This window comes from Nomascus leucogenys, chromosome 17 (genome assembly GCF_006542625.1).
Source record: "Nomascus leucogenys isolate Asia chromosome 17, Asia_NLE_v1, whole genome shotgun sequence".
Lineage (NCBI taxonomy): Eukaryota > Metazoa > Chordata > Mammalia > Primates > Hylobatidae > Nomascus > Nomascus leucogenys.
Window position 1 is genome coordinate 48,400,585 of NC_044397.1, and position 23,063 is coordinate 48,423,647.

At 40.6% G+C, this 23,063-nt stretch overlaps 1 protein-coding gene across 2 annotated transcripts in view; it reads right to left on the reverse strand.

Annotated features, from left to right (window-relative positions):
- Positions 1 to 15,207, reverse strand: part of ZNF736 (zinc finger protein 736) — a 43,489-nt gene extending 28,282 nt beyond the window's left edge. The window contains exon 1 of one of the 2 annotated variants that reach the window (XM_030797559.1): positions 15,010 to 15,207. In XM_030797559.1, the coding sequence (XP_030653419.1) occupies positions 15,010 to 15,012 (3 nt within the window). In that variant the 5' untranslated portion in view covers positions 15,013 to 15,207. The remainder of the gene's footprint in view (positions 1 to 15,009) is intronic. The other variant, XM_030797560.1, reaches the window with a different exon arrangement.
- Between the last annotated feature and the right edge of the window lie 7,856 nt (positions 15,208 to 23,063).

A 23,063-nucleotide genomic window follows, 5' to 3' on the forward strand; every position in this document is an offset into this window, starting at 1 on the left:
ATATTCTTCTACCATAAAAAAAAAAAAACTGACAAACAAGCTGAGAGATTTTATTAACACCCCCAGACCTGTCCCACAAAAAATGCTAAAGGCAGTTCTTCAATCTAAATGAATAGGACATTAATGAGCAATAAGAAAACATGTGGTGCAAAACTCACTGGCAATATGAAGGACACAGACAAAGACAAAATTTCTAGTACTATAAATGTGGTGTGTAAACTATTCATATTTTGAGAAGACTAAAAGATTAGTCTATAACTACTTGTAATCATGAAAAGTAATAACTCTTTCTCTACCTCCTTAAGGCCATAACTCACATTTCTAGTTTTGAGGCAGTTATAGTTATTAAAAATACTAACCACAACAAGTTTAAGACATAGACAGTATAAGATATAAATACAAACAATAAAATGTTAAAAAGTTGGGAGATAAACTGTAGTTATTAGTTTTCTCTTTGCTTTCTTGTTTGTTCATTTTTACAATATGTGTTAAGTTGCCATCAGTTTAAAATAATCGGTTATGTTACCTGCAAGCCTCATGGTAACCTCAAATAAAAAACCTGTAATAGACACACATAGATAAAATCAAAAAATTAAAACGTACCACTAGAAAAAATCGTCTTTACTAAAAGAAAGACAGGATGAATGGGAGAGCAAAAAGGAGAGAAAAGACCACAAAACAGCAAGAAAGCAGGTAACAGAATGGCAGGTGTAAGTCTTTATTTATTAATAACAACACTGAATATAAATTAACTCCCCAATCAAAAGACACAAATTGACCAAATGAGTTAAAACAAACAAACAAATAAAAAAAACCAAGACCCGACAATTTGTTTCTTACAAGACACACACTTCACATAAGACACAGAAAGACTGAAAATAAAGGGATAGAAAAAGATATTTCACGCAAATGGAAACCAAAAAAGAGGAGGAATAGCTATGTTAAACAAAACAGACTTTAAGACAAAAACTATAAAAACAGACAACAAAAGTTATTATAATAAAGTGGCCAATTCAGCAAGAGAATACAACAACTGCAAATTTATATGCACCTAACATTGGAGAACTCAAACATACGAAGCAAATATTAGAGCTAAAGAGAGAGAGATCAACCCTAATACAAAAGAGACTTTCAACAGTAGACAGATCATCCAGATAGTAAAATCAACAAATAAACATTGAACTTAATCTGCACTATGAACCAAATAGACCTAATAGAAATTTACAAAGCATTTCATCAAAAAGCTACAGAATACAAATGCTACACTTTAGCTCCTGGATTATTCTAAAGGATGGACCATAAGCTAGGTCACAAAATAACTCTTAAAATAATCTCCCCCCAAATAAGATTATATCAAGTATTTTCTCTGATGATAATAGAATAAAACTAGTAATCACTAACAGAAAAAACTTTGGAAACTATACAAAACACAGGGAAATTAAAATATGCTCCTGAATGACTAGTAGGCCAATAAGGAATTTAGGAAAAAAATTTAAAATGTTCTTGAAACAAATGAAAATGAAAACATAACAAAACTATGAATACAATGAAAGAAGTACTAAGAAGGTTTATAGCAGTAAGTGCCTACATCAAAAAAAGTTAAAAAAAATCTCCAAATAAACTATTGATGTATCATACAGAACTAGAAAAGAGCAAACCAAACCCAAAATTAGAAGGAAAAAATAAAAACTATAGCAGAAATAAATGAATATAAAAACAAAAATTCAAAAGAAACATAATGAAAAGTTAGTTTTTTGAAAAGATAAAATTTACAAAACATTAGCCCATTGGCTAAAGATTTGGGATTCAGGGTCCCACGGTGTTTGAATTACTTTCAGGTCTGAAGGTGCCAAGTGCATTGAAAGACAGGGCTGGAATGGCTGATTGCTGTGCTGTGAAGCTATTTTTCTACAAATCTGGCTGAAGTGCTCTGGAAGGGACTGTGTATTAAAAATAGGCAGATAAATATTCTGCCTGCAGATTTTGGGGCAAGCCAAAGAGAGAAAAGCCTCTCTGAACTAAAGCCTTGTGTGTACCTCCTGTGTTTATATCCTGTCTGGTAATTCTGTACAGTGTTTGGAAAACATAATTAAAAACAAAATTATCTCCAACTTCAGAGACACTCTAAAATGGTAGAAGAGAAAGAAAATTGTTTTTTTACATAATTAAACCACAATGTGATATCCATCATAGGCAATCTGCTGAGGTTACAAAAGCAGAAATAAAAATCACCATATTTAGTCTTTAAGTAGAAGACTTAACGGCATAATTTGTCATATATAGTTCATCCTAAATTAATCGGGTAATTGAGAAGCCTATATGTGTATTGGGTATATTCAATGAAAATTTAAATTGGCTATATTCAAAAGCAAAATAAGCTTTCCTTGGCTTCATAATATTTTATGAAGTTACCTACTGTAGGACAGAAAGGTAATCCATTTACATTTCAATGCAATGGTTTCCAGGTCCTAGAGAAAGACATTTCTAAGTTAAAAAGGCTGACAACGTCCTATTTAACTATTTAAATGATGTACATATATTTAATAGAGATACAAAATAAATTTACATATAAAATTTTTCTAAAATTATTTTTTAAAAAGAGAGCAAAATGTCTTTTTTATCTTCAAGTTTGACAATGTAAGTCTGGTATGTCTAATTTTTATTTGCCCTTACAACAGCCAAGTCTAAGACCATGACCTTGAACTCATGGACATCTGATTTCCAGTAGGCATTTGAATCAGGCACCCGAGGAGTGGCATTGGGTACAATTTGTTCACATGAAAGAGGGTTTAGTCAGGAAGTAAAGGCAGAAGAGAGATGCTATGAAGGACTGTTAATCTGAAATAATCTGAATAATCAATAAAGCCTCAAAATCCAATTTTAGAGTTTATTCAAGTGAAAAGCTAGAAATAGTCATCCAGGAGACAAAAGCGCTAGTGAAATAAGTTGAGTGCTTCATAGGTGAAAGTTAAGTTCTTATTTCTACAGGCAAAAAACAAATTTAACAAGACTACAACAGTTTCTATACAAGGCCAGCTTAAGATTTACAAAAAATTAATTGGTTACAGTATTTTTCCAACTTTTTTTTTTTTACAACTGGTTTTTCTTTCCTTTTCAACCTAAGCGTGTATTTAACATTTCATCTTAAGACAATGCAATAGCCATAGGTAAGAGGGAGGTTAATCTATAACGAAAGTCAATAGTGAAGGGGAAAGAGGTCTTCCATAGGGCACTTTGGCCATTTACAACACCTGACAAAAGAATGCAGATGTAGAAGTAGGTGTAATCCACAAACAGAAAAACAGCTGCCTTGTTACTGCTGCCTGTCATATTACCCAGATTTTGTACTTACATTCCTTTAAGGCCCAGAATAATTTAGAGTATCAAACAGCTTAAATTTTGAATTATTTAGTTTCATAGGACCTATGGGCAGGGGAAAGTCCAGTTAGTGGAAAGACTAATTTGTGCTACAGATAGTGGCTCAGAAAGGGTTAGGCTCTGGCTTATTTCTGTGTCTATGCAGGTAAATGAGACTATGATCAGGTGACTCAGAAGCCCAGTTGACTGGATGGAGCAGGTTGTTGCCACAGATTTAGCGTCTGAGGACAGGGATAAGTCTAAAGTCCTCTAGGCACTTGTATCTGGCTGAAAACTCTGGGAGCAAAGAAAATGTGGATGCAATTTGTAAGCATGGAGATTTGTCCCAAGAGGGTTGTGAGCACATTATTATATAGTGTGCATGTGTCCAGGGGGGCAAAATCACATACTGGTAGCTAAATGGGAGAAGGAGTCTGCCCTCATAACTCACTTCCTATGTGTCCTCAGTTCCTGTTGACCTTGGGAGAAACGTGGTATCACAGAACAATTTACAGTGACAGTCTGTGTGCAATAGAGCAGAACCTCCCTTTTCTGAGACACCTGGAGTCTCCCTTCAGCCCAGGGCCTGCCTGACACATGCTGAGTGATTCACAGGCACGCACATGTCCTTGGCTCCTCTTATGTTATTTGTTGTAGATGATTGACTCAAGTGTCAAAAACATGAACAAAACAACTCCATTTCCTTTTGAGTAACCCAGGGCATATTGTCAGAAATTATTATAGCATGAGCATGAAGATATTTTTATCCCAGCTTTGTTGGAAAATGAACAAATTAAAACAAATTAGGAACAATGGATATGTGGTAGGAACAGATGGAAGCCTTTGACAATTATGCCATGAATCCATATTTTTAATATCTAAGTAATAAAGCAGAATATAACTGCATTAAGAGATAAGATTATGTTTTCAAATAGTTTGTATGTGTTTACTATGAATTTTTGTGCCACAAATATCCCCTGCTTTTAGGTATTTATTTTTTTACTTTTTTAAAAAAATCAACTTTTAAGTTCCGGGGTACATATGCAGGATGTGCAGGTTTGTTACACAGGTAAATGTGTGTCATGGTACTTTGCTGCACAGATCAACCCATCATCCAGGTATTAAGCTCAGCACCCATTAGCTGTTCTTCCTGATGCTTTCTCTCCCCCTGACAGGCCCCAGGGTGTGTTGTTCCCCCAATGTGTCCATGTATCTCATCATTCAGTTTCCACTTATTAGTATGAGAGCAAGCAGCATTTGGTTTTCTGTTCCTGTGTTAAGTTTGCTGAGAATAGCGGCTTCCAGCTCCATCAACGTCCCTGTCAAGGACATGATCTTTTTCCTTCTTATGCCTGCATAGTATTCCATGGTATATATCTACCACATTTTCTTTATCCAGTCTACTGTTGAAAGCAATGTAGGTTAATTCCATGTCTTTGCTATTGTGAATAGTATTCTTTTTGTTTGTTTTACTTTTAAAAACAATATACTGCTTAAGGTTAATTGAAAAAATACATTTTTGAAATATACTTTGAGAGTACGGAACCTATTGAAATATAATCACAAGTGTTTCGTGCTCAACAAGCAACTTTAGCTTAATATTTGTTATGAATATTTGTTGACTGTGTTTCAAAATTTCTTATCTGGTATTTTTAAAAAATGTTTATTACTTCAAATTAGTGCCCATAATATGGTAAAGATACAAGAGATTTCAAATAAAAAAGAACTCACAGAATTTATGTTTCGAGGAAAATGTCACAGCTGTAATTGGTTAGAATTTACATAAAGGCAGATGTCTTTATACAAACACATAAGACAGAAAAGCAGAGAAAAACTGTGGTTTGCACCAGGCAAGATAAGGAAAAAAAGAAGGAGCTAAAGAAGGGAATCCTGATAAACAGTGTAGTTAAAGACTGTTAAGTTTAGGTGGCCCTAGAAAGGCCTAAGAATTAGGAGGTTTTAGTAATTAAGTAATAGAGAGTGACTAAGTAGTTTTGTAAAGAGTAAACAGAAAGACATACATTTTTTATAGAATTAAAATGTTGATGGTCCTACTAGACTATTATCTAATCTATTCCAATAATTGACATATTCTTATTACTGTTATCTCAGTTAATTACACTAATAAATATTTTAATTTTCAAGTCAGGATATTACTTCTGTCTCTTAACATACTCAACAATAAATAATCTGTTATTATTATTATTTCTGTTTCACAGACAAGAGCTGTGAGACACAAAGAGGCTGTGTAACTTATAAAAGTTGACTTTTTAATTGTGGGAATAAGTTTCAGGTCCTTTTTAAAGCGAACTTTCTTCTCTATTAGATGTCTTTTGTCACATTCTCAGCTGTAATTTTAGAAATGTCTGTATCTTCACTCCTGCTCACACTGTATTTTGATGTCACAAGTTACTATCTTAACACTTCTTAGAACAGTGCTTGGCATATCGTACATAGCATTATCAAACATGATTCCCAAAGGAAAAAAATAAAAACATAATTTCTATTTGTAGATGATATACTATACCTAGAAACTCAAGAGATTCAACAAATACCAAGATTTAGCATAGTGGCAGCATAAAAAATAAACCTGTTTATAAAATAAATATAAAAATTGATGTTCTATCATATTGAGATACCACTTGACACACATGAGAATGGCTATTATACGAAAAACAACAGCATAATCCCTAAAAGAACAAGCAGTAAAAAGAAGAGGGAGAAATTAGAATGATGTTTAACTCCTGGTGCAAATGTAAAATGGTGTAGCCACTATAAAAAACAATGTGGACATTTCTTAAAAAAAAAAAAAAAACATAAAATGTAACTTCTTCTATGTTTAGAACATAGAATTATATGATCCAGCTATTTCACTGCTAAATTCATAGACTGTAGTTCAACAACATATAGCTTATCACTAATCAATGTTATTTCTGCAAACCAACGAGAATTCCTGACAATGGCCAACTACTTATTCTGCTTCTTACTTTATAAACCGTATTGGCCGGGCGCGGTGGCTCACGCTTGTAATCCCAGCACTGTGGGAGGCCGAGGCGGGCGGATCACGAGGTCAGGAGATCGAGACCACGGTGAAACCCCATCTCTACTAAAAATACAAAAAAAAATTTGCCGGGCGTGGTGGCGGGCGCCTGTGGTCCCAGCTACTCGGAGAGGCTGAGGCAGGAGAATGGCGTGAACCCCGGGGGACGGAGCCTGCAGTGAGCCAAGATCGCGCCACTGCACTCCAGCCTGGGTGAAAGAGCGAGACTCCTTCTCAAAAAATAAAATAAATAAATAAATAAATAAATAAATAAACCGTATTAAAAAGGCCAAAGTTCGTATCTTAGGTAACATGCATCTGAGTCTTCTAGGCAGCTGTCCTCACCTTGGCTGAAGTAAATTCTTTTTCTTTTTTTGAGACGGAGTCTTGCTCTGTTGCCCTGGCTGGAGTGCAGTGGCACAATCTTGGCTCACTGCAAGCTCCGTCTCCTGGGTTCATGCCATTCTCCTGCCTCAGCCTCCCGAGTAGCTGGGACTACAGGTGCCCACCACCACGCCTGGCTCATTTTTTGTATTTTTAGTAGCGATGGGGTTTCATCGTGTTAGCCAGGATGGTCTCGATCTCCTGACCTCGTGATCCGCCCACCTCGGCCTCCCAAAGTGCTGGGATTACAGGCATGAGCCACTGCGCCTGGCAGTAAATTCTTTAAAATTTTATTTTTTTGCCCCTGCTTCTTCCTTTAGATTGATATTTCTGGTGCTGTAAGCAGGATTCAGAGGGACACCAACCATCCAACATCCCTCTTGAACTCAGAAACTAGCCAATGAGAACTCCTTGTATTCTTCCAGCTCCCAGTACATCATTGAGTGTAAGGGGTGAGTCCTCCTGAATTCAGATCTCCCTACTATTTCGTGAGGTCAAGACTCTGCTTGAGCTGTTCTTTTCAACCCTCACTTTCTAGAAAAAAGATTTCCATTTTTGGCTAAAGTCAGGAGATTTTAATTTCAATATTTTTAACTGCTTTCTCTGCTTCTGTCTCAAGACAGAAAATCTGGGTTATAATACTGGCAGTCTAGCCCTGGTGGTTTTACTTCTTTTGTTCTAAAATTAGGTAACATGCTTTAAAAAACACAGCTGTTTTAGCCTGAGCGACAGAGCGAGACTCCATCTCAAAAAAAAAAACAAAAAAACAAAAAAAACACAGCTGTTTTCTATTGCTTCTAATTTGAACTTGACTTTTTGGGACCTTCAAATCAAAAGGTGCATGGGAGTGAATTCTCTCATCCCAAAGAGAAAAGGCAATTTCTTTAACTGACTCATTTGGGTGCTCTAGGCAACTAGAGACTTTGTAGAGGTGTTAGGATGATTTTCAATGCTGTGTACCAGTTTCACAGGGTCTTCCCAAAAGAAAAACACCTGCAGAGACCTTTAACTAAGCTGGAAGGTAAACATAAGCATTGCTCACCCAGCATTATAATCAGCAACTCTCGGTTGACACCTTGAGGAGTGATGCTCATACACAGCACACTTAGACCTGGTACACTGTTCTGGCCATGATCACCTTTGAAAAGTTTCTAAATTATGGAAAACTGATCATCAAAACCATTCTTTTCCTTCTAGGTAATATCCCTTAGAAACATAAGCTGAACTTATGTGTAATACCTATAGAGCTTCATCTTGCAAATGCCTGGGTAAATGGACCAACATGACTTCAGGTGACCCCAAAATGCAATGACAAAAATGAAGGTCTTATGACATTTCTAAATTAATATATTTCCATGCACAATTGGAAATGGCAGGTTTTAGAATGAAATTTAATGAAAGGCCTTCTTTCTGTTTTGCCTGGCTACATTCTAATAAGAGATTTCAAGGTACAATTTAAGAGGGCTCTTTCACTTCCTCAAAAGAAAACCTTTTAAATGTTCAAACTGCCTGTTTGATTGCTGCAGAATTTACAATACATACTTTAACTTTTTCCAGTCTTTTCTTGGACTCTCGGAGATGTAAATCTTACCATGTATTTGAAATGTTAACAACCAGAGAATTAGCAAAACAGCATTCTAGCTGAGATCAAATTGGAAAAAAAAATTGAAGATTTTTTAGACCAAACCTCAAAATTTTATTTCTCAATGAATTATCTCTAGCTTAGGCAAAATACATTACATACATAATAATTAATTACTAATGTATTTGTTTTTATTATTTGATTTTTGCTCTTGACCTTCTGGAGTCCACATTTGTAAACTTGTCTACTCCCATAGACAGCTTTCCTTCTCCTGTTTTACCAACCATTTCTTAAAATCTTGTGTCTGGCCTTTGTGGGTAGATGGTAAGCTGAGAAGTTGAGATACTAAAAAATGTGGCCTGAAAATATAGATTGCAACCCATCTGCAGTAAACTGTTCTTAGGAGAAGTTTTGATTACAGAAGAGCTACAGTTTTTTTGTTATTTCTCTGAAGTTTTAAAGTCATACAGGATTTCTTGGATTTGGCCTCATGAATGTTTGTGTTGGTTTTTAGTCACAAGTTCAGGTATGCCTTTAACTTAAAATTTCAGTTTATATTTAGAGTGTAATAGAAACTTTTGTTGTTTTGTTTGTTTAGTCTTCTCTCTGGAACTAAATAAAACCATATACTGTGGTTTGGAAAAAAGAAAACTGTTTACTGAAAAATTTCAAAGAGAAACAGCTTTGAAGAGTGATTACCCTAGGCCTCCAGTAAACAAAAATGCCCCATCTCCAAAATTCCTTCTTGATGTAAATTCTTGATGAAAGAAAAAGACAAGTAAAGAAATGTTTTTGTCTGAGCGTGGTGGCTCACACCTGCAATCCCAGCACTTGGGAGGCAGAGGCAGGCAGATCACGAGGTCAGGAGTTTGAGACCAGCCTGGCCAACATGGTGAAACCCCGTCCCTACTAAAAATACAAAAAATCAGCCAGGCATGGTGGCAGGCACCTGTAATCCCAGCTACTTGGGAGGCTGAGGCAGGAGAATTGCTTGAACCCGGGAGGCGGAGGTTGCAGTGAGCCGAGACCACTTGACTCCACTCTAGCCTGGGCAACAGAGCAAGACTCTGTCTCAAAAAAAAAGGAAGAAATGTTTTCTATTTACCTGGGTAAAATCTAATTTTAAAAAATTTAAAAGCTCTACAGTCAAAAGTCCATTTATTTAAAATTGACAGGCAGATATATATATACACACACACACATACATACACATATTTTATATGTATACACACACACACATACATATACATACATATTTGAGGCCTATGGTTTTCCCATATAAGGTCTTTAGTTAACTGAATTTCTCTCTCCCTAAACTAGCATCTCTATGTGCCTGTTTCTTCTCTTGCCAACATGATTTTTGCCAAGGATAATGTAAAACTTTACTGGCCTTTTGGAAAACAAAATCTCAAACTGTCTCCTCTGGAATTAATTCTTCCATTTACTTCTATCTGTCTCATGTTCCACTTAAAACCTTTTTTCCCTATAGAGGACAACTAAAGGAAACTTCCAGCAGCCTGAGACCCCTTGAAGAGCACAGATAAAGCACCACAGGCTTTTCCTTTTTGGCAGGGTACCTCTGTTTTTCCTCATGAAGCCCCCAGAGTTGTGGGTAAACAGGTTCTTTTGAGGTCTGAAGCTCTACTCCCTTTTACAATGAACTCCCTCTCTAGGGCTTTTAGATACAAACATGAGTAAGTTATATGTTGTGTCTACATGTATATATGTCTATAAATGTCTTTGTGTATTATCTACATGGTACTGAATTAACTTAAAGATAACTGCTCATGAATTAAAAAAATAAGCCCAATATTTTTAAGAATATGTGAATTGAGTAAATCTTTTGGTAAACATGACTAGTTTAATATTGTTAGTTTAATTTAAAAAAAGTCTTTTGACTTCTCAGCAAAATATGTATATATTTAAGTTAATTGCTTTTATGATACTTGCCCAACACAGTAATATAAAAATGGATAATAGGAAGTTTAACTTTAGATGAGTAGATTAGTCTGTTTCATGAGATTTTACAAAAATAATTGTTAAGAATAAATAAAACATGGCCGGGCGCGTTGGCTCACGCTTGTAATCCCAGCACTTTGGGAGGCTGAGGCGGGCGGATCACGAGGTCAGGAGATCGAGACCACGGTGAAACCCTGTCTCTACTAAAAATACAAAAAAATTAGCCGGGCGTGGTGGCGGGCGCCTGTAGTCCCAGCTACTCGGAGAGGCTGAGGCAGGAGAATGGCGTGAACCCGGGAGGCGGAGGTTGCAGTGAGCCGAGATTGCGCCACTGCACTCCAGCCTGGGCGACAGAGCGAGACTCCGTCTCAAAAAAAAAAAAAAAAAAAAAAAAAAAAAGAATAAATAAAACATGTAAATGGGACAAAAGTTTATAAGCATACAATACTAATTGTTTTGTAATGTGTTTAAACAGTTTCTCAAATCTTTACGGAAACTATACTCGTAGACTGTTGCTAAGCTATATTAAATGATGGCTATTCATTAAACATCTAAGTTATCTCCAAGTAAGACAAAATGCTAAGATATTAATTTTTAAATATAAGTTTAAGCTAAATATTTTTTGTTTCTTCACAGAAACAAAAGATATTTAGATCTGTTGTATGTTCTATTCCACATTAAAAATGTTTCCATTTAAAATCCTATGTGTCTAAAAATTATAAAATATATATTTATAAAATTTTAGTACATGACTAATAGTTAAAATTGCTTACTTCTCAGGCTTTCACTATAAATTAAGATTATTCAAAGTTAAAATTCTGCCTAAGATTAATAACTAAAACTATTGTTAAGGAGGGAAACAACTTTACATAACACTGTACAAAGAAAATGTGTTTCTTGATGAAAAAAATATTTTAGAAACAGACGTGAGGATGTGGCTTTTCTTAAAGAAAAGGCAATCTTGCTGAGTTTAGAGGTTATTTAAAAAATACATAAAATCGAGAGAAAAAAGATAAAGAAAATGAGGTAAACTTAATGGATATAGAAAGCTGGAGAAAGAAAGAGGAAAATAAAATTTTAAGGGGTTATAAAAGGTTTATAGAAATCTTGTATGGTCAAAGCTGATTGAGATTGAATACATCTGTTTATAATGCTTTCCTAAAATTAGCTTTAATATTAATAATATAAAAATAAAATTTGATTTTCTATTTTTATGAAGAAGATTTACTCCAAATTTGTTGGAAGGAACCATATTAGATTTTCTTGGCCAGTACCTGTGCCACTAAATTGAAGGGTAATGTCTTTTAAAATATCTGGTCACTGATCTCTCTATACATAGCTCTGAAAAAACCCAGCACTGGACAAATTCTCTCTTAACTTTTCCACAGGCATGGCCACCAATCTGTTTTAGATTAAGATTCTATTTGAAAAAAATCTGCTAATTATCTGCCTGGCTTTCAAAAAACAGCTTCATTCATTTTATTGGAAAAAACGTTTTTGCCTTGGTGAGGTGTCACCTCCCATGAACATATGATTAAAAATATTTTTATAAGCTTAGAAAAAATTACTGATAAAACTGTTACATCCACTGCAGCTCAAAAAAAAGCTACTGATTCACTGACTACGATTATACTAGACAATCATATTGCTTTAGGTTATATATATTACCTGAGCAAAGATATGTATGTATGGTGGGAAATATCTTTTTATTGTGTACACATAAATACTTCCTATGAAGTAGAAATTTTTTTAAAAAATGAGTTGGCCACTGTCACAAATCCTCCACCCTGTACAAGACAGAAACTGATGTTTTCAGGAATGTTTTGTAATTTACGTGTTAATCTACCACACTTTCTTGTAGAAATGTATTTATTTTTCTGCAGGCATCATAAGAGAGACATTTCCTCTGTCTTTTCCCAGGTAGCATTCCCAAAGCTAAGCCCTGGGATTCTGTTTGAAATCATGCTTAATAGAACAGACCTCAGAATCTTACTACACTCACTGTGTGAAATATAAAAGGTAAATGAGAATTTTCAACCAATGGAATATAAACTATTTTTTTCTAAAATCTACCTCTTTTCTCTTAGAAAACATTTTTTTTTAAATCTTTCAAGCTCTAATGATAAAATCCATTATACAATTAATGAAAAACTGAAGTTGAAATAACTGAACATATATATTGAAGGTGACAAAACACAGGGAGAAGTAGTGCTGACTGGAACACAGATGTATTAGACTCATGTGTCAATCACTTGAGATTCTCCCACCCCCATTCTGCTCACTAAAGTACATGATCATCACTCTCCCAAAAGACACTGCACTTGCCCCCTGTGTGACAGATGTGTATTTTGCTTTGCAAATTTATACACTCCCTCACTAGGGTGGATCTTTCCTGTACTTTGAGACAGTTATTCTCCTTCACAAGCCTGAGAGAAACCAGAGGGCAAGATGCATTTGTGCCTTTTCCCCTCAATACCAGCACCTGATTGGTTGACCACCAATGTGTCTGCAAGAAATGAAAACTAGGATTGAGGGGAAGAAAATCTTAGTGTTAAAGCAGTTAGCTTTTTAGAGGAAGGGAATTTAGTATCAGGAAACTGCTCTCAGCACGAGGGCATCCAGCTGCTCCCCTGAGAGGCTCCACCCAATACTTCAGGCTCTTCTCTGAAAGGAGATGACCCAGGGGCTAATGTTTGCTAGACACTCCAAGAGACATGGTCCTTGTGGGTATCTTGGATCATCCCCAGAAAGTTGTAATACCTGGACCAGGAAAATACAGGAGAGTGGCTGAGGACACATCACCCTGCAAAGGTTCCAAAGACATTCTGGGAAGGCGCACGTGCCTAGAGAAGATGAGAGGAGACGCGCAGTGTCAGGTGATTACTCTTTGCTTTTCTGTCCTGTGAAATATGCACAGACTAACATATTAAAAAGAGCCACCCACGGCTCTGTTAAACAAAAATAAACAAAATGCCACATCTGTTTTAAAATTAAATAAAGAACTGATAGTTCATAATGTGATTTGGAGAGGGATAGTTGGCATTTGGGAATGTGGGAAAGAAATTGGAAATTTAGAATTTTATACGGTCCCTAGAACAGTTAGGCTGGGAGAACAGTTTTAGATTTGAGACCCTGCTTGCCAAACATTTGAAAAATGCAGAGAAAACCAACGTCCCTGTGGAGCATTAAAATAATTAAATAGCTAGCAATTAGGCTGAAGTGGCCATGGTGCCCTGGGATTCTGCCTAAGGAAACCTAACTACGTCGAAGGAATTTCTGGTAAATTACTAACTTTGAGAAAAAATAACAACAACAACAACAACAAAACAACTTAGGCTTAACCAACCACAAGCTGCCAATAAAAAGCTCTAATTACATAACCAGGACATTTCCACCGGAGGGCTGCAAATACAATACCTAACTGTAACCAATCAAATATTGAATCTGGTTTGCTTCCTCATACCTCTTAAAAAAAAAAAAAGCCTTTTGTTCCAAGACCCTCCTTTGAGCCCCCAAACAAATCATAGCTGGGTGTTCTCTGATTCATAAATTGCTGTTTGTGCAAATAAACTATTTGTATTAATCGCTTCTGGCATTACTATAAATACCTCAGACTGGGTAATTTATAAGAGGATTAATTGGCTCATGGTTCCACAGGCTGTATAGAAAGCATAACACCAGCGTCTGCTTCTGGGGAGGTCCCACCCAGAAAGCTTAAAATCATGGATGAAGGTGAAGCAAGAGCTTGAAAAGGAGGCAAGGTGGGGTGCTGTACACTTTTAAATGATGAACTTCAGGGAACTCACTCACTATTGAGAGGACAATGCCAAGAGGAATGGTGCTAAACTATTCATGAGAAATCCGCGCTCATAATCCTTCCACCAGGCCCCACCTCCAACATGGGGGATTACATTTAAATAGGAGATTTGAGCTGGAAAACACATCCAAACTATATCCTAAAGTTGCCTCAATTTAGGCTAGGGTGGTGGCTCATGCATGTAATCCCGGCACTTTAGGAGGCCCGAGGCGGGCGGATCACCTGAGACCTGAGCTCAGGGAGTTCGAGACCAGCCTGAGCAACATGGCAAAAGCCCATCTCTAAAAAAACAAACAAAACAGGCGTGGTGGCGCACCCCTCTAGTCCTAGCTACTTGGGGGCCTGGGGTGAGAGGATCATCTGAGCCCAGGAGGTGGAGGCTGCAGTGAGCCGAAATGCACTTTAGCCTGGGCAACAGAGTGAGACACTGTCTCAAAAATAAATAAATAAATAAAGGGCCACAATTTTATTTTTAAAAGGAGAAAGGAGGGACTAGGGACCCCACGGCCCACTGCTTCTTCCACAGAGGAACTCCAGACCCTAAATGAGGATTCCCGTCTTATGACACTTCCATCATTCCCACACAATCTGGAGGACCGAGACTCGAGGTTGCGGCACAGAGCTGCCCAGAAAGGGCTCTGAGCTGGGGAGAAATTCGAGTTTATGGACAAAACAAGACGTAGGGTTTTGGCTGCTGGCTCAGCCCCTAATCTGCGATGGAGGGAAATGAGGATTGAGCAGTGGCCGCGGGGACTCGGGGATGCAGACTCCAGAGCGACCGCGAGAAGGCCCAGATACCACCGCAGCCGGTTCCGGCCGGATTCAAACAGCCTCTTCCCCATTCTCGGGACACCCACTCCACGCACTCACCATTTCCCAGCTTCCAGATGTTCCGCCGTCCTCCCTATGGATCTCCCAGTACTTGCAGGTCACAGGATAACAGAAGCTATGGTAGAGTCACCGAGGAACTCCAGTAACGCAGGAGATGTAACAGTGGAGACGCGAACTGGGATCAGAGCCCGGAAGCTAGGAGACAAAGGCCCCGCCATATTGAAGAGGCCGCCTCTTCCTCTGTAGCTGCGCACCTGATTGGACAGCTTCACGCTAGCGCCAGTGATTGGCTAGGTCTCCAGGCCCCACCCATTTCAATCCTAAGTGACAGAAGATGTAATCAGACACTGCGCTGAATGAGGCAAGAGTGATAGGTTTTTGCCTGCAGCATATTCAGGCGAGTCCTCCCTGTGCTGGGGGCCTGGCCCTGCCTGAGAGACATTTGTATTTAACCTTGCATATATGATTATATCACTTTCTGATTATATTTACGTGTGTGTGTATATATTACATTCTGAATTACAGTTCTGTGTATGCTGCAGACCCTGTCTCAGCATCCTGTCTTTCCCTTTAGCTGCAGGAGATGAAAGTCCTCCAGGAGATGCAGCTGCACTAGCTGGTTGCAGACAGTTATCACCTTCAGTCTGTGAAGTAATTTTGGGTCTGCTTCCAATTAATGGAGTGTCTCAGTGAGACTGAGTGGTGAGGGCCTAGCAGATTGGTTAGAGGTGCCACTCGCCCAGGCCTCCCAAAACACCGTGTCTCTTTCCCACCAAAGCTGAGCCTGCCTGAGGACCTAAACAAGCATAGAGAACCAGGATGGGACCCTAATCAGGGATAGTGCTGGGCTGTGGGGTAAAGTCAGCTAGGTCAGGGCCTCCAGGTGCGGGGAGGAGCCGGCCTCTTCTGTAGGGCCCCGGGCAAGTCACTGCCCTCTTTGGGCCTCTGTTTTCTTATCCAAAAAATGTAGGGATGATGAGCCTCACAGGGTAATGATGAGCTTCAAAGGAGAAAAGAAATTTGAGAGTGCTTGTGCCTGGCTCTTCCTGAGAGAGATGATGATGATAACAATGGTAAGGACTACATATAACTTGAGTCCTCACGAGGCCCAGTGAGGTAGGTGTGGTTCCCATCACACTTTCAAGTTGAGAAACAGTCTCAGGGAGGCCTGGCTGCATGCCCAAGGTTCCACACACAGTGAGTGTTGCAGCAGGGAGTGAATCTAGAATCAGAGCTTACTGGAGGTGGCAGGAGCACTGGACCAGCTTACTCACACCAGTTATCCAGGGTACCAGGTCAGTGTAACTGGGCATAACTGGGTGAAGGGAGCCTAATATCACCGACCTTGTCCTTGACCCTGGCAGGTGAAGACACCCAAGTTGGCCATCCTAGAGAAGAAACCACAGAGAGCCCGGATGAGGCTAAAGCAGCAAAAAGGCAGTGTCCCTGTGATGGGGAGGAGCGCCGGGGAGTCAGAGGGAAGAGCTCCTCCCTCCCAGCTGGAGGCCTCCACATCAAAAGAGCAAGGGGCCTTTCTCTCTCAGCCCTTCCCTCCTGTGGCAACAGTCCCTGAAATGCCTCTATAAGAGAAATCAGAGTAAAGGCCTGGAAGAGCTGGGCTGAGTGGATTTGGGAAATGGTGGCGCTAGGGACCACATAACATGGTGACTTGTTAAAATCTCACCACAGAGTTAACAAGGGAGTGCTTCATGTTTTTGGAGGCCAGCTAGGAAGAGGGGAGAGAGTTGGGGAGAGGCAGCTGCGAGTCTTTGGCTTTTTCAAGTAAAAGATGTGGATAGGAGAGTCCAGGAGACAGGGGCTTATGAGATTTCAGGAACAGGCCTTGAATGGACACCCAAAAGTGGATAGTCATCCCCATCACCACCCGATAGCACAGGGTGTTGCTGACTTTCACCTCCCCACTCTCTCCCAATGTTGCCCCAGCTGCTCACCTTCCTTTTCTTTCTGGGTGTTATATTTCCCTAGAAGTCAGCCAATGTTCATCAGAAAGGCCTCTTGGACCCTGACTAGGTCCCCTCCCCACACATACTGCATTATTGCCGGGGCCACCAGGATCAGGGGATGTGCACAAAGCAGGACTTGGGTCTGCATCAGGTTCCGGGGTTCAAAGGGGACAATGGGAGCTGAGGCTCAGGGACCTCCCACCCCAACTCTCTTTGATGACAGACATAAAAACTGAGGGCTCCCATTAAAAAAAGTGCTCAGCCAGGCCAGGCACGGTGGCTCACACCTGTAATCCCAGCACTTTGGGAGGCTGAGGCAGGTGGATCACAAGGTCAGGAGTTCGAGACCAGCCTGGCCAAGATGGCAAAACCCCGTCTCTACTAAAAGTACAAAAATTAGCTAGGCATGGTGGTGGGCACCTGTAATCCCAGCTACTAGGGAGGCTGAGGCAGAGAATTGCTTGAACCTGGGAGGCAGAGTTTGCAGTGAGCCAAGATCACGCCACTGCACTCCAGCCTGGGCGACAGAAGAGGCTCCATCTCAAAAAAAACAAAAACAAAACAAAACAAAAAAACAAAAAAAACAAAAGTGCTCAGCCACATACGAGCTGCCTGCCCTTGGAGAGGCCTAAGTGTACTATCCTTCTATTGGCACCATCTGAGGGAGAGTCTGAGTCCAGCTCAGGCAAAACCTCACTGGGCTTTGCCAGCAGGCAGCTCTGCAGCTTCACCACTCTGGGAACAGAGACTGGTGGCTGATGTGGAATCTTCAACATTCATAGGGAAGAGGGGCCTGATGCCTCAGCTCACAGAGGCAGCTGTGAGGCTCTCATGAGAGGAAGTTTGCCAAGTGCTGAGATCTAAGGGTGTAGTCCTGGATTCTCTTCTCCCAAGCCTCAGGATTTTGGTTCCAGCCCTGCCCATCCCAGGCTCACTCCCATCCATATAATCCTTTCTGGCAGGGTCTGCCATCACCAGATAACTGGAAAATGTGCCCAGGATGGAGGCAACACCCTGTGCCGTCGGGTGGTGATGGGGATGACTACTCACTTTTGGGTGTCCATTCAAGGCCTGTCCCCTGAAATCTCATAATCCCTTGTCTCCTGGATCCTCCTATCCACATCTTCCACTTGTCCCTCCCTTTAGCTGCAGGAGATCAAAGTTCTCCAGGAGATGCAGCTGCTTCAGCTGTCTGTAGACAATTACCACCTTCAGCCTGTGGAGCAATTTTGGGTCTGCCTCCAGTTAATGAAGTGGCTCAGTGAGACTGAGAGGTGAGGGTCCAGCAGATCAGCACAGGTTACAGAGAATATTTATTTTGGGTCAGCTGCCAAGAGCCTGTGGCCATGGCACCCTGCTGCATGGTGACCCCTGGGGCCCAGCACTCCAGCTGGGCAGGCACTGGGAAGGAGACTAGGGGTGTGGCTCCTACATAGAGGCCTCACATCTGCCTCTATGACTTGTAGCTACAACCTGTCCTGCCAGCTGGATCGCTTATCCCAGTAGGCCAGCAACTCCTTAAGGCCATGGAGAACATGCCATGATGAATCTTAGGAGACACTGACTGCCTGGACCAGCAGGAGCAAAGTGCCTTAGGGCTCAGTGACATTTGGGCTAGGCATGGGATCCAGGTGTCAGACAGCTACACTGGGCCCCCAGCTCCACCACTGACCAGCCCTGTGACTGGGGCAGAGGGCTCACTGCTATGGTACTTGAGGCCCCATTGTCATAAATATAATGTACACTGCCAATTCCTTTTTCTCATTTATCTGTTTATTTATAATCAACAGGTACTACTGATCTCTGTTGGTGTTTTTATTGAAAATTAATAAGCATGTGGTACATTTTTTATCATTCTTCCTCATGATTTCTTTACTATATGATTCTTCTCATGTGTGGTACTTAAGAGTAGTTAAATTCACAGAAACACAAAGTAGGAGAGTGTTTCCCAAGGGCTACAGGGAGAACAAGGAGTTGTTGTTTAATGGGTACAGTTTCAGTTTCAAAAAATGGAATATGCTTTTTATATATGGAAATGATGGTAGCAAAATAATGAGTGTACTCAATTCATCTCAACTGAAACCTTTAAAATGGTTAAAATAGTTAATTTTATGTGTATTTTAACACAATGTATAAAATTATTTTAAATTTTTATATTATTTTTTAAGAGACAGAGTCTTGCTCTGTTACCCAGACGGGAGTGGCGGAGTGCAATTATCGTTTCCTGCAGCCTTGAACTCATGGCTCAACTGATCTTTCTGCCTCAGCCTTCTGAGTAGCTGGAATAACAGGCACATGCCACTGTGCCTGGCTAATTTTTAATTTTTTTGTAGAGAGAGGGTCTCACTCTATTGCCCAGGCTGGTCTAAAATTCCCAGCCACAAGTGATCCTCCCACCTTAACCTCCTAAAATATTTTAGGCTGAGCATGTTGGCTCATGCCTGTAATCTCAGTGCTTACATATCTACAGCAGGATTGATGAATACTACAAATATGATGTACAAAAGAAAGTATATGTAAAAGTATACATACTATATAATATCATTTATGTAAAATCCAAAAAGAATATAAAATTGAGGTTTTGGTTTTCAGTAATAGTGGAGTAGTTTGTTGAACACTACTCTTACAAATAATGGTAAAATCTGGATACAATGTCATATATCGTTATATAGAAACACACATCTATATATCATACATATGATATATGTGGGGATAAGAAGTGAATGATAATTTTAGCTGTGCCCACTGAAAGGGAGACAGGTATTTGAATTTGAATCCACCAAATTAACTCCCTCTTCAAAAATTAACAACGCTCTTCAAAGAAATACAACAGGATCCAGAGTCTCTGTAAGCATTATTTATAGTTTTTAAAATACAATTTTAAAATTTAAGAGACATGAGAAGAAACACAAAAATGTTATGCATACACAAGATAAAACATAGGCATTAGAAGCTATCCCCAAAATGTCCAAGATGTTGTTATCAGCAGTCAAGTATTTGAGAGCAGCCATTAAAACTATACTCATGGGGTGAAGAAAAACATTCTCATAATGAATGAATACATGTGGAATCTCAGCAGAGAAATGCACATTATTAAAAAGAACCAAATAGAAAGATAATGAAATTTTTAAATAGTACTTTTAGGTTGATTCATAGTTTAGAAAAAGAACAACAGAAATTACTCAATTTGAAAAAAAGAGTAAAAAAAGTTTGAAGAAAATGAACAGAGTCTTACCAATCTGTGGGCAGATTGTGTCCCAGAAAGAGTGAAGGGACCGAAAAATTAAATGGGGTGCAAAAGTAACAATTAATAGCTGAAAACTTGCAAAAATTGGTCAAACCCCCACATTTTATATCCAAGCAGTCAACAAATTCCAAAAAGAAAATCCAAGTAAAATCATACAAAGGCCATATTGTGATTTAAGAAACTGGCCAGAAAGGGCTTCCAATTGACTTTCTAAAATTTCTAATTTTTACTAATTATAATGATGGAAAATAGGTTATCCTTGAGAGATTTATCTAGGAGAAAGTCTCACATATCACACACAGATGACTAAGGGTTATTAAAGGCAGATGACTTTCTAGCCTTGTTTTAGAGTTTTAATTTCTTACCTTGGAAATAAATTTGTTTCTTACAAATTTTGTAGTAAAAGTGATTCTCCAGAAAGATGTGCCCAGGATATTCTCTCCTGCTGCATTCTCCCTTCACAGAATTGAAGCTGTGCGTACTTCAATTTCAGAAACGTACAGTATGAATTACTTAGTTAATCTGAAAAACTAAAAGAAAAACATGAATTAAGATAATTACTGTTATGTTCCTTCAGCAAATTACTAAAAGTGGTTCCCGAGAGATATTTAAAAATGAATATTAAAAGTGTTTTTAAGGGAGCCCTATTCAGGGCAAAAAGACATTGTACGTTACCTCAGTACACAAACTTGCCTAATGTTTTGGGAAGGACCTAGGGTCCTGTTTTGTCCTTTTGGCCCGTGTTAACACTAGGACACCTGATTCCTGGGAACCAGCCTGTGTGGGAGTCACAGAGTGGTGGATGTGGCTCCCAAAGTGGCTTAAAGGGGTCCCTTCTCTGTGCAGTTGAGTATTCTGATTGTATGAAGGAGTCAGTCCTTTCCCCTGTGACGTTTTCTCCTCCTTATTACAGTGGCAGGCGCATCCCTGCGAGAGGTCTGACCCAGGTGTGTAGGCCAAGCAGCCAGCCTGGAAATCCAATGGGGTGTTCTTGGGGTACAGAGGAGGATCTGTGACAGTCCAGAGAGACAGAAAGGAAAAGGTGGCTTTGAGGAGGTAAGTGCAAAGATACCAGAGATAGGGTATTGTCATTTTAGGCAGTTAATTGACGGTTTCACTTACCAGGGAGCTCCCATCATGGGCTCCCAAAACGCCTGACAACTGCTAGACCAGCGGGCCATTAGTTCCACCTTTACGGAGGGGCTGCACTATGCATCTCTGAAAGCCGCGTGGGACAGAGGAAGGGGCAGGGATGAGGGAAAGGACGGGGTGAGGGAAGGAAGGGAGGGTAAACCTAACTACGGCAACCTTGAGCAGGCTGGAAGAGGCTTCTTCAGGTAGGGGTGATGTCACAATCACAGGTTGAGATCAGCTGCCCGGGCCACGCTGGCTCCCCGCAGGCAGGCGAGATTTGGGAACAGGCAGGATCCTCTCCGCATGGGAGAACAGTTCTAGACGCGCAGACGGGCGGAGTCCAAACGGGTGCCATCACCGTACATCCTGGGAGCTGTAGTCTCTTAACCGCTCGTAGCCCGTTGGTGGCAAGGCGACAGTATTACAATCCCAGCATGCGCAAGTCTGGAGGCGGTGCGAAGCCCCGGGGACACGGCGGTGCGCGCCTCGCTAGACATGCTGAGAGTTGTAGTCTCTTAACCGCTCGCAGTCCCTAGGTTGCAGGACTGCAGGACTACAATCCCGGCATGCTCCGGGCTCGGGGTTTGGGCATAGCCTTAGAAAGAGAGGCCGGGCGGCAGGGCCCGGTGGTTTTCGCCTGTAATCCCAGCTCTCTGGGAAGCCGACGCGGGCGGATCACGAGGTCAGGAAATCGAGACTATCCTGGCTAACACGGTGAAACCCCGTCTCTACTAAAAATACAAAAAATTAGCCGCGCGTGGTGGCGGGCGCCTGTAGTCCCAAACTACTCGGGAGGCTGAGGCAGGAGGATCTCTTGAACCCCGGAGGCGGAGCTTGCAGTGAGCCGAGATCGCGCCACTGCACTCTAGCCTGGGCGACAGAGGGAGACTCCGTCTCAAAAAAAAAAAAAAAAAAAAAAGAAGAAGAAGAAGAAGAAAGAGAGGCAGGGCGCTGCGCACCTCGCCAGGCGTGCGGGGACGTTGTAGTCTCTTAACGACTCCCGGCTCTTTGGTCGCCTGGCTGCAGGACTACAATTCCAGCAGGCACCGGGCTCAGTGGGAGGGGCAGGGTGGTGTGGACCTGGCAAAGCAGTGCTGCCCGCTCACCCCTTGCTGCCCCCCCTCCATGGGGAGTGAGTTTGGAGAGAGATATGAGGGATAAATCTGGGCTTTTGCCCAAATCTGGCAGGTCCCACCTCCGGCTGAGCAGCTCGGTTTCCTCTCTTTATCCTTACCCGCTGGTCTTTCCATGGCATCGCGCCTCCTCCAGCCCATGGAGCCGCCTGCTTTCCTAAACTACTACAGAAACTGGCCTGATGTCTGTCTGAGACATTGTACATTGTGTCACCCGCCTCTGCTTACTCCAGGCAGAGCGCCAGTTCAGCAGCATTTGGGAGAAACTTGCTGCCTGGGCCGCCCGTATACAACTTCAACTTTGCAGTGGGTAACATGGGCTGTGGTTTGGTGAAAATGTCAACCTCACTGACCCCTTTTTCGTGGAAGTAGAAGTCGAGACATGAGGGACAGTAATTATTGGCCTACCCGGGATCTGCTAAAAGCAGAGGAGAAAGCCCCAATGTTTCCAGGCAGGTGTCTGGTGGGTCATTTTCACCAACCCATTTAAGGGGCTAGGCTTCCAAAAATCAACCTAAAGGTGATGATTGTTTTGATATTTTACACATGTAATCATGGCCTCATCTCACCTTAGACCTGACTGGCCAGTGTCTCAAAGACATAGATGGTGACCAG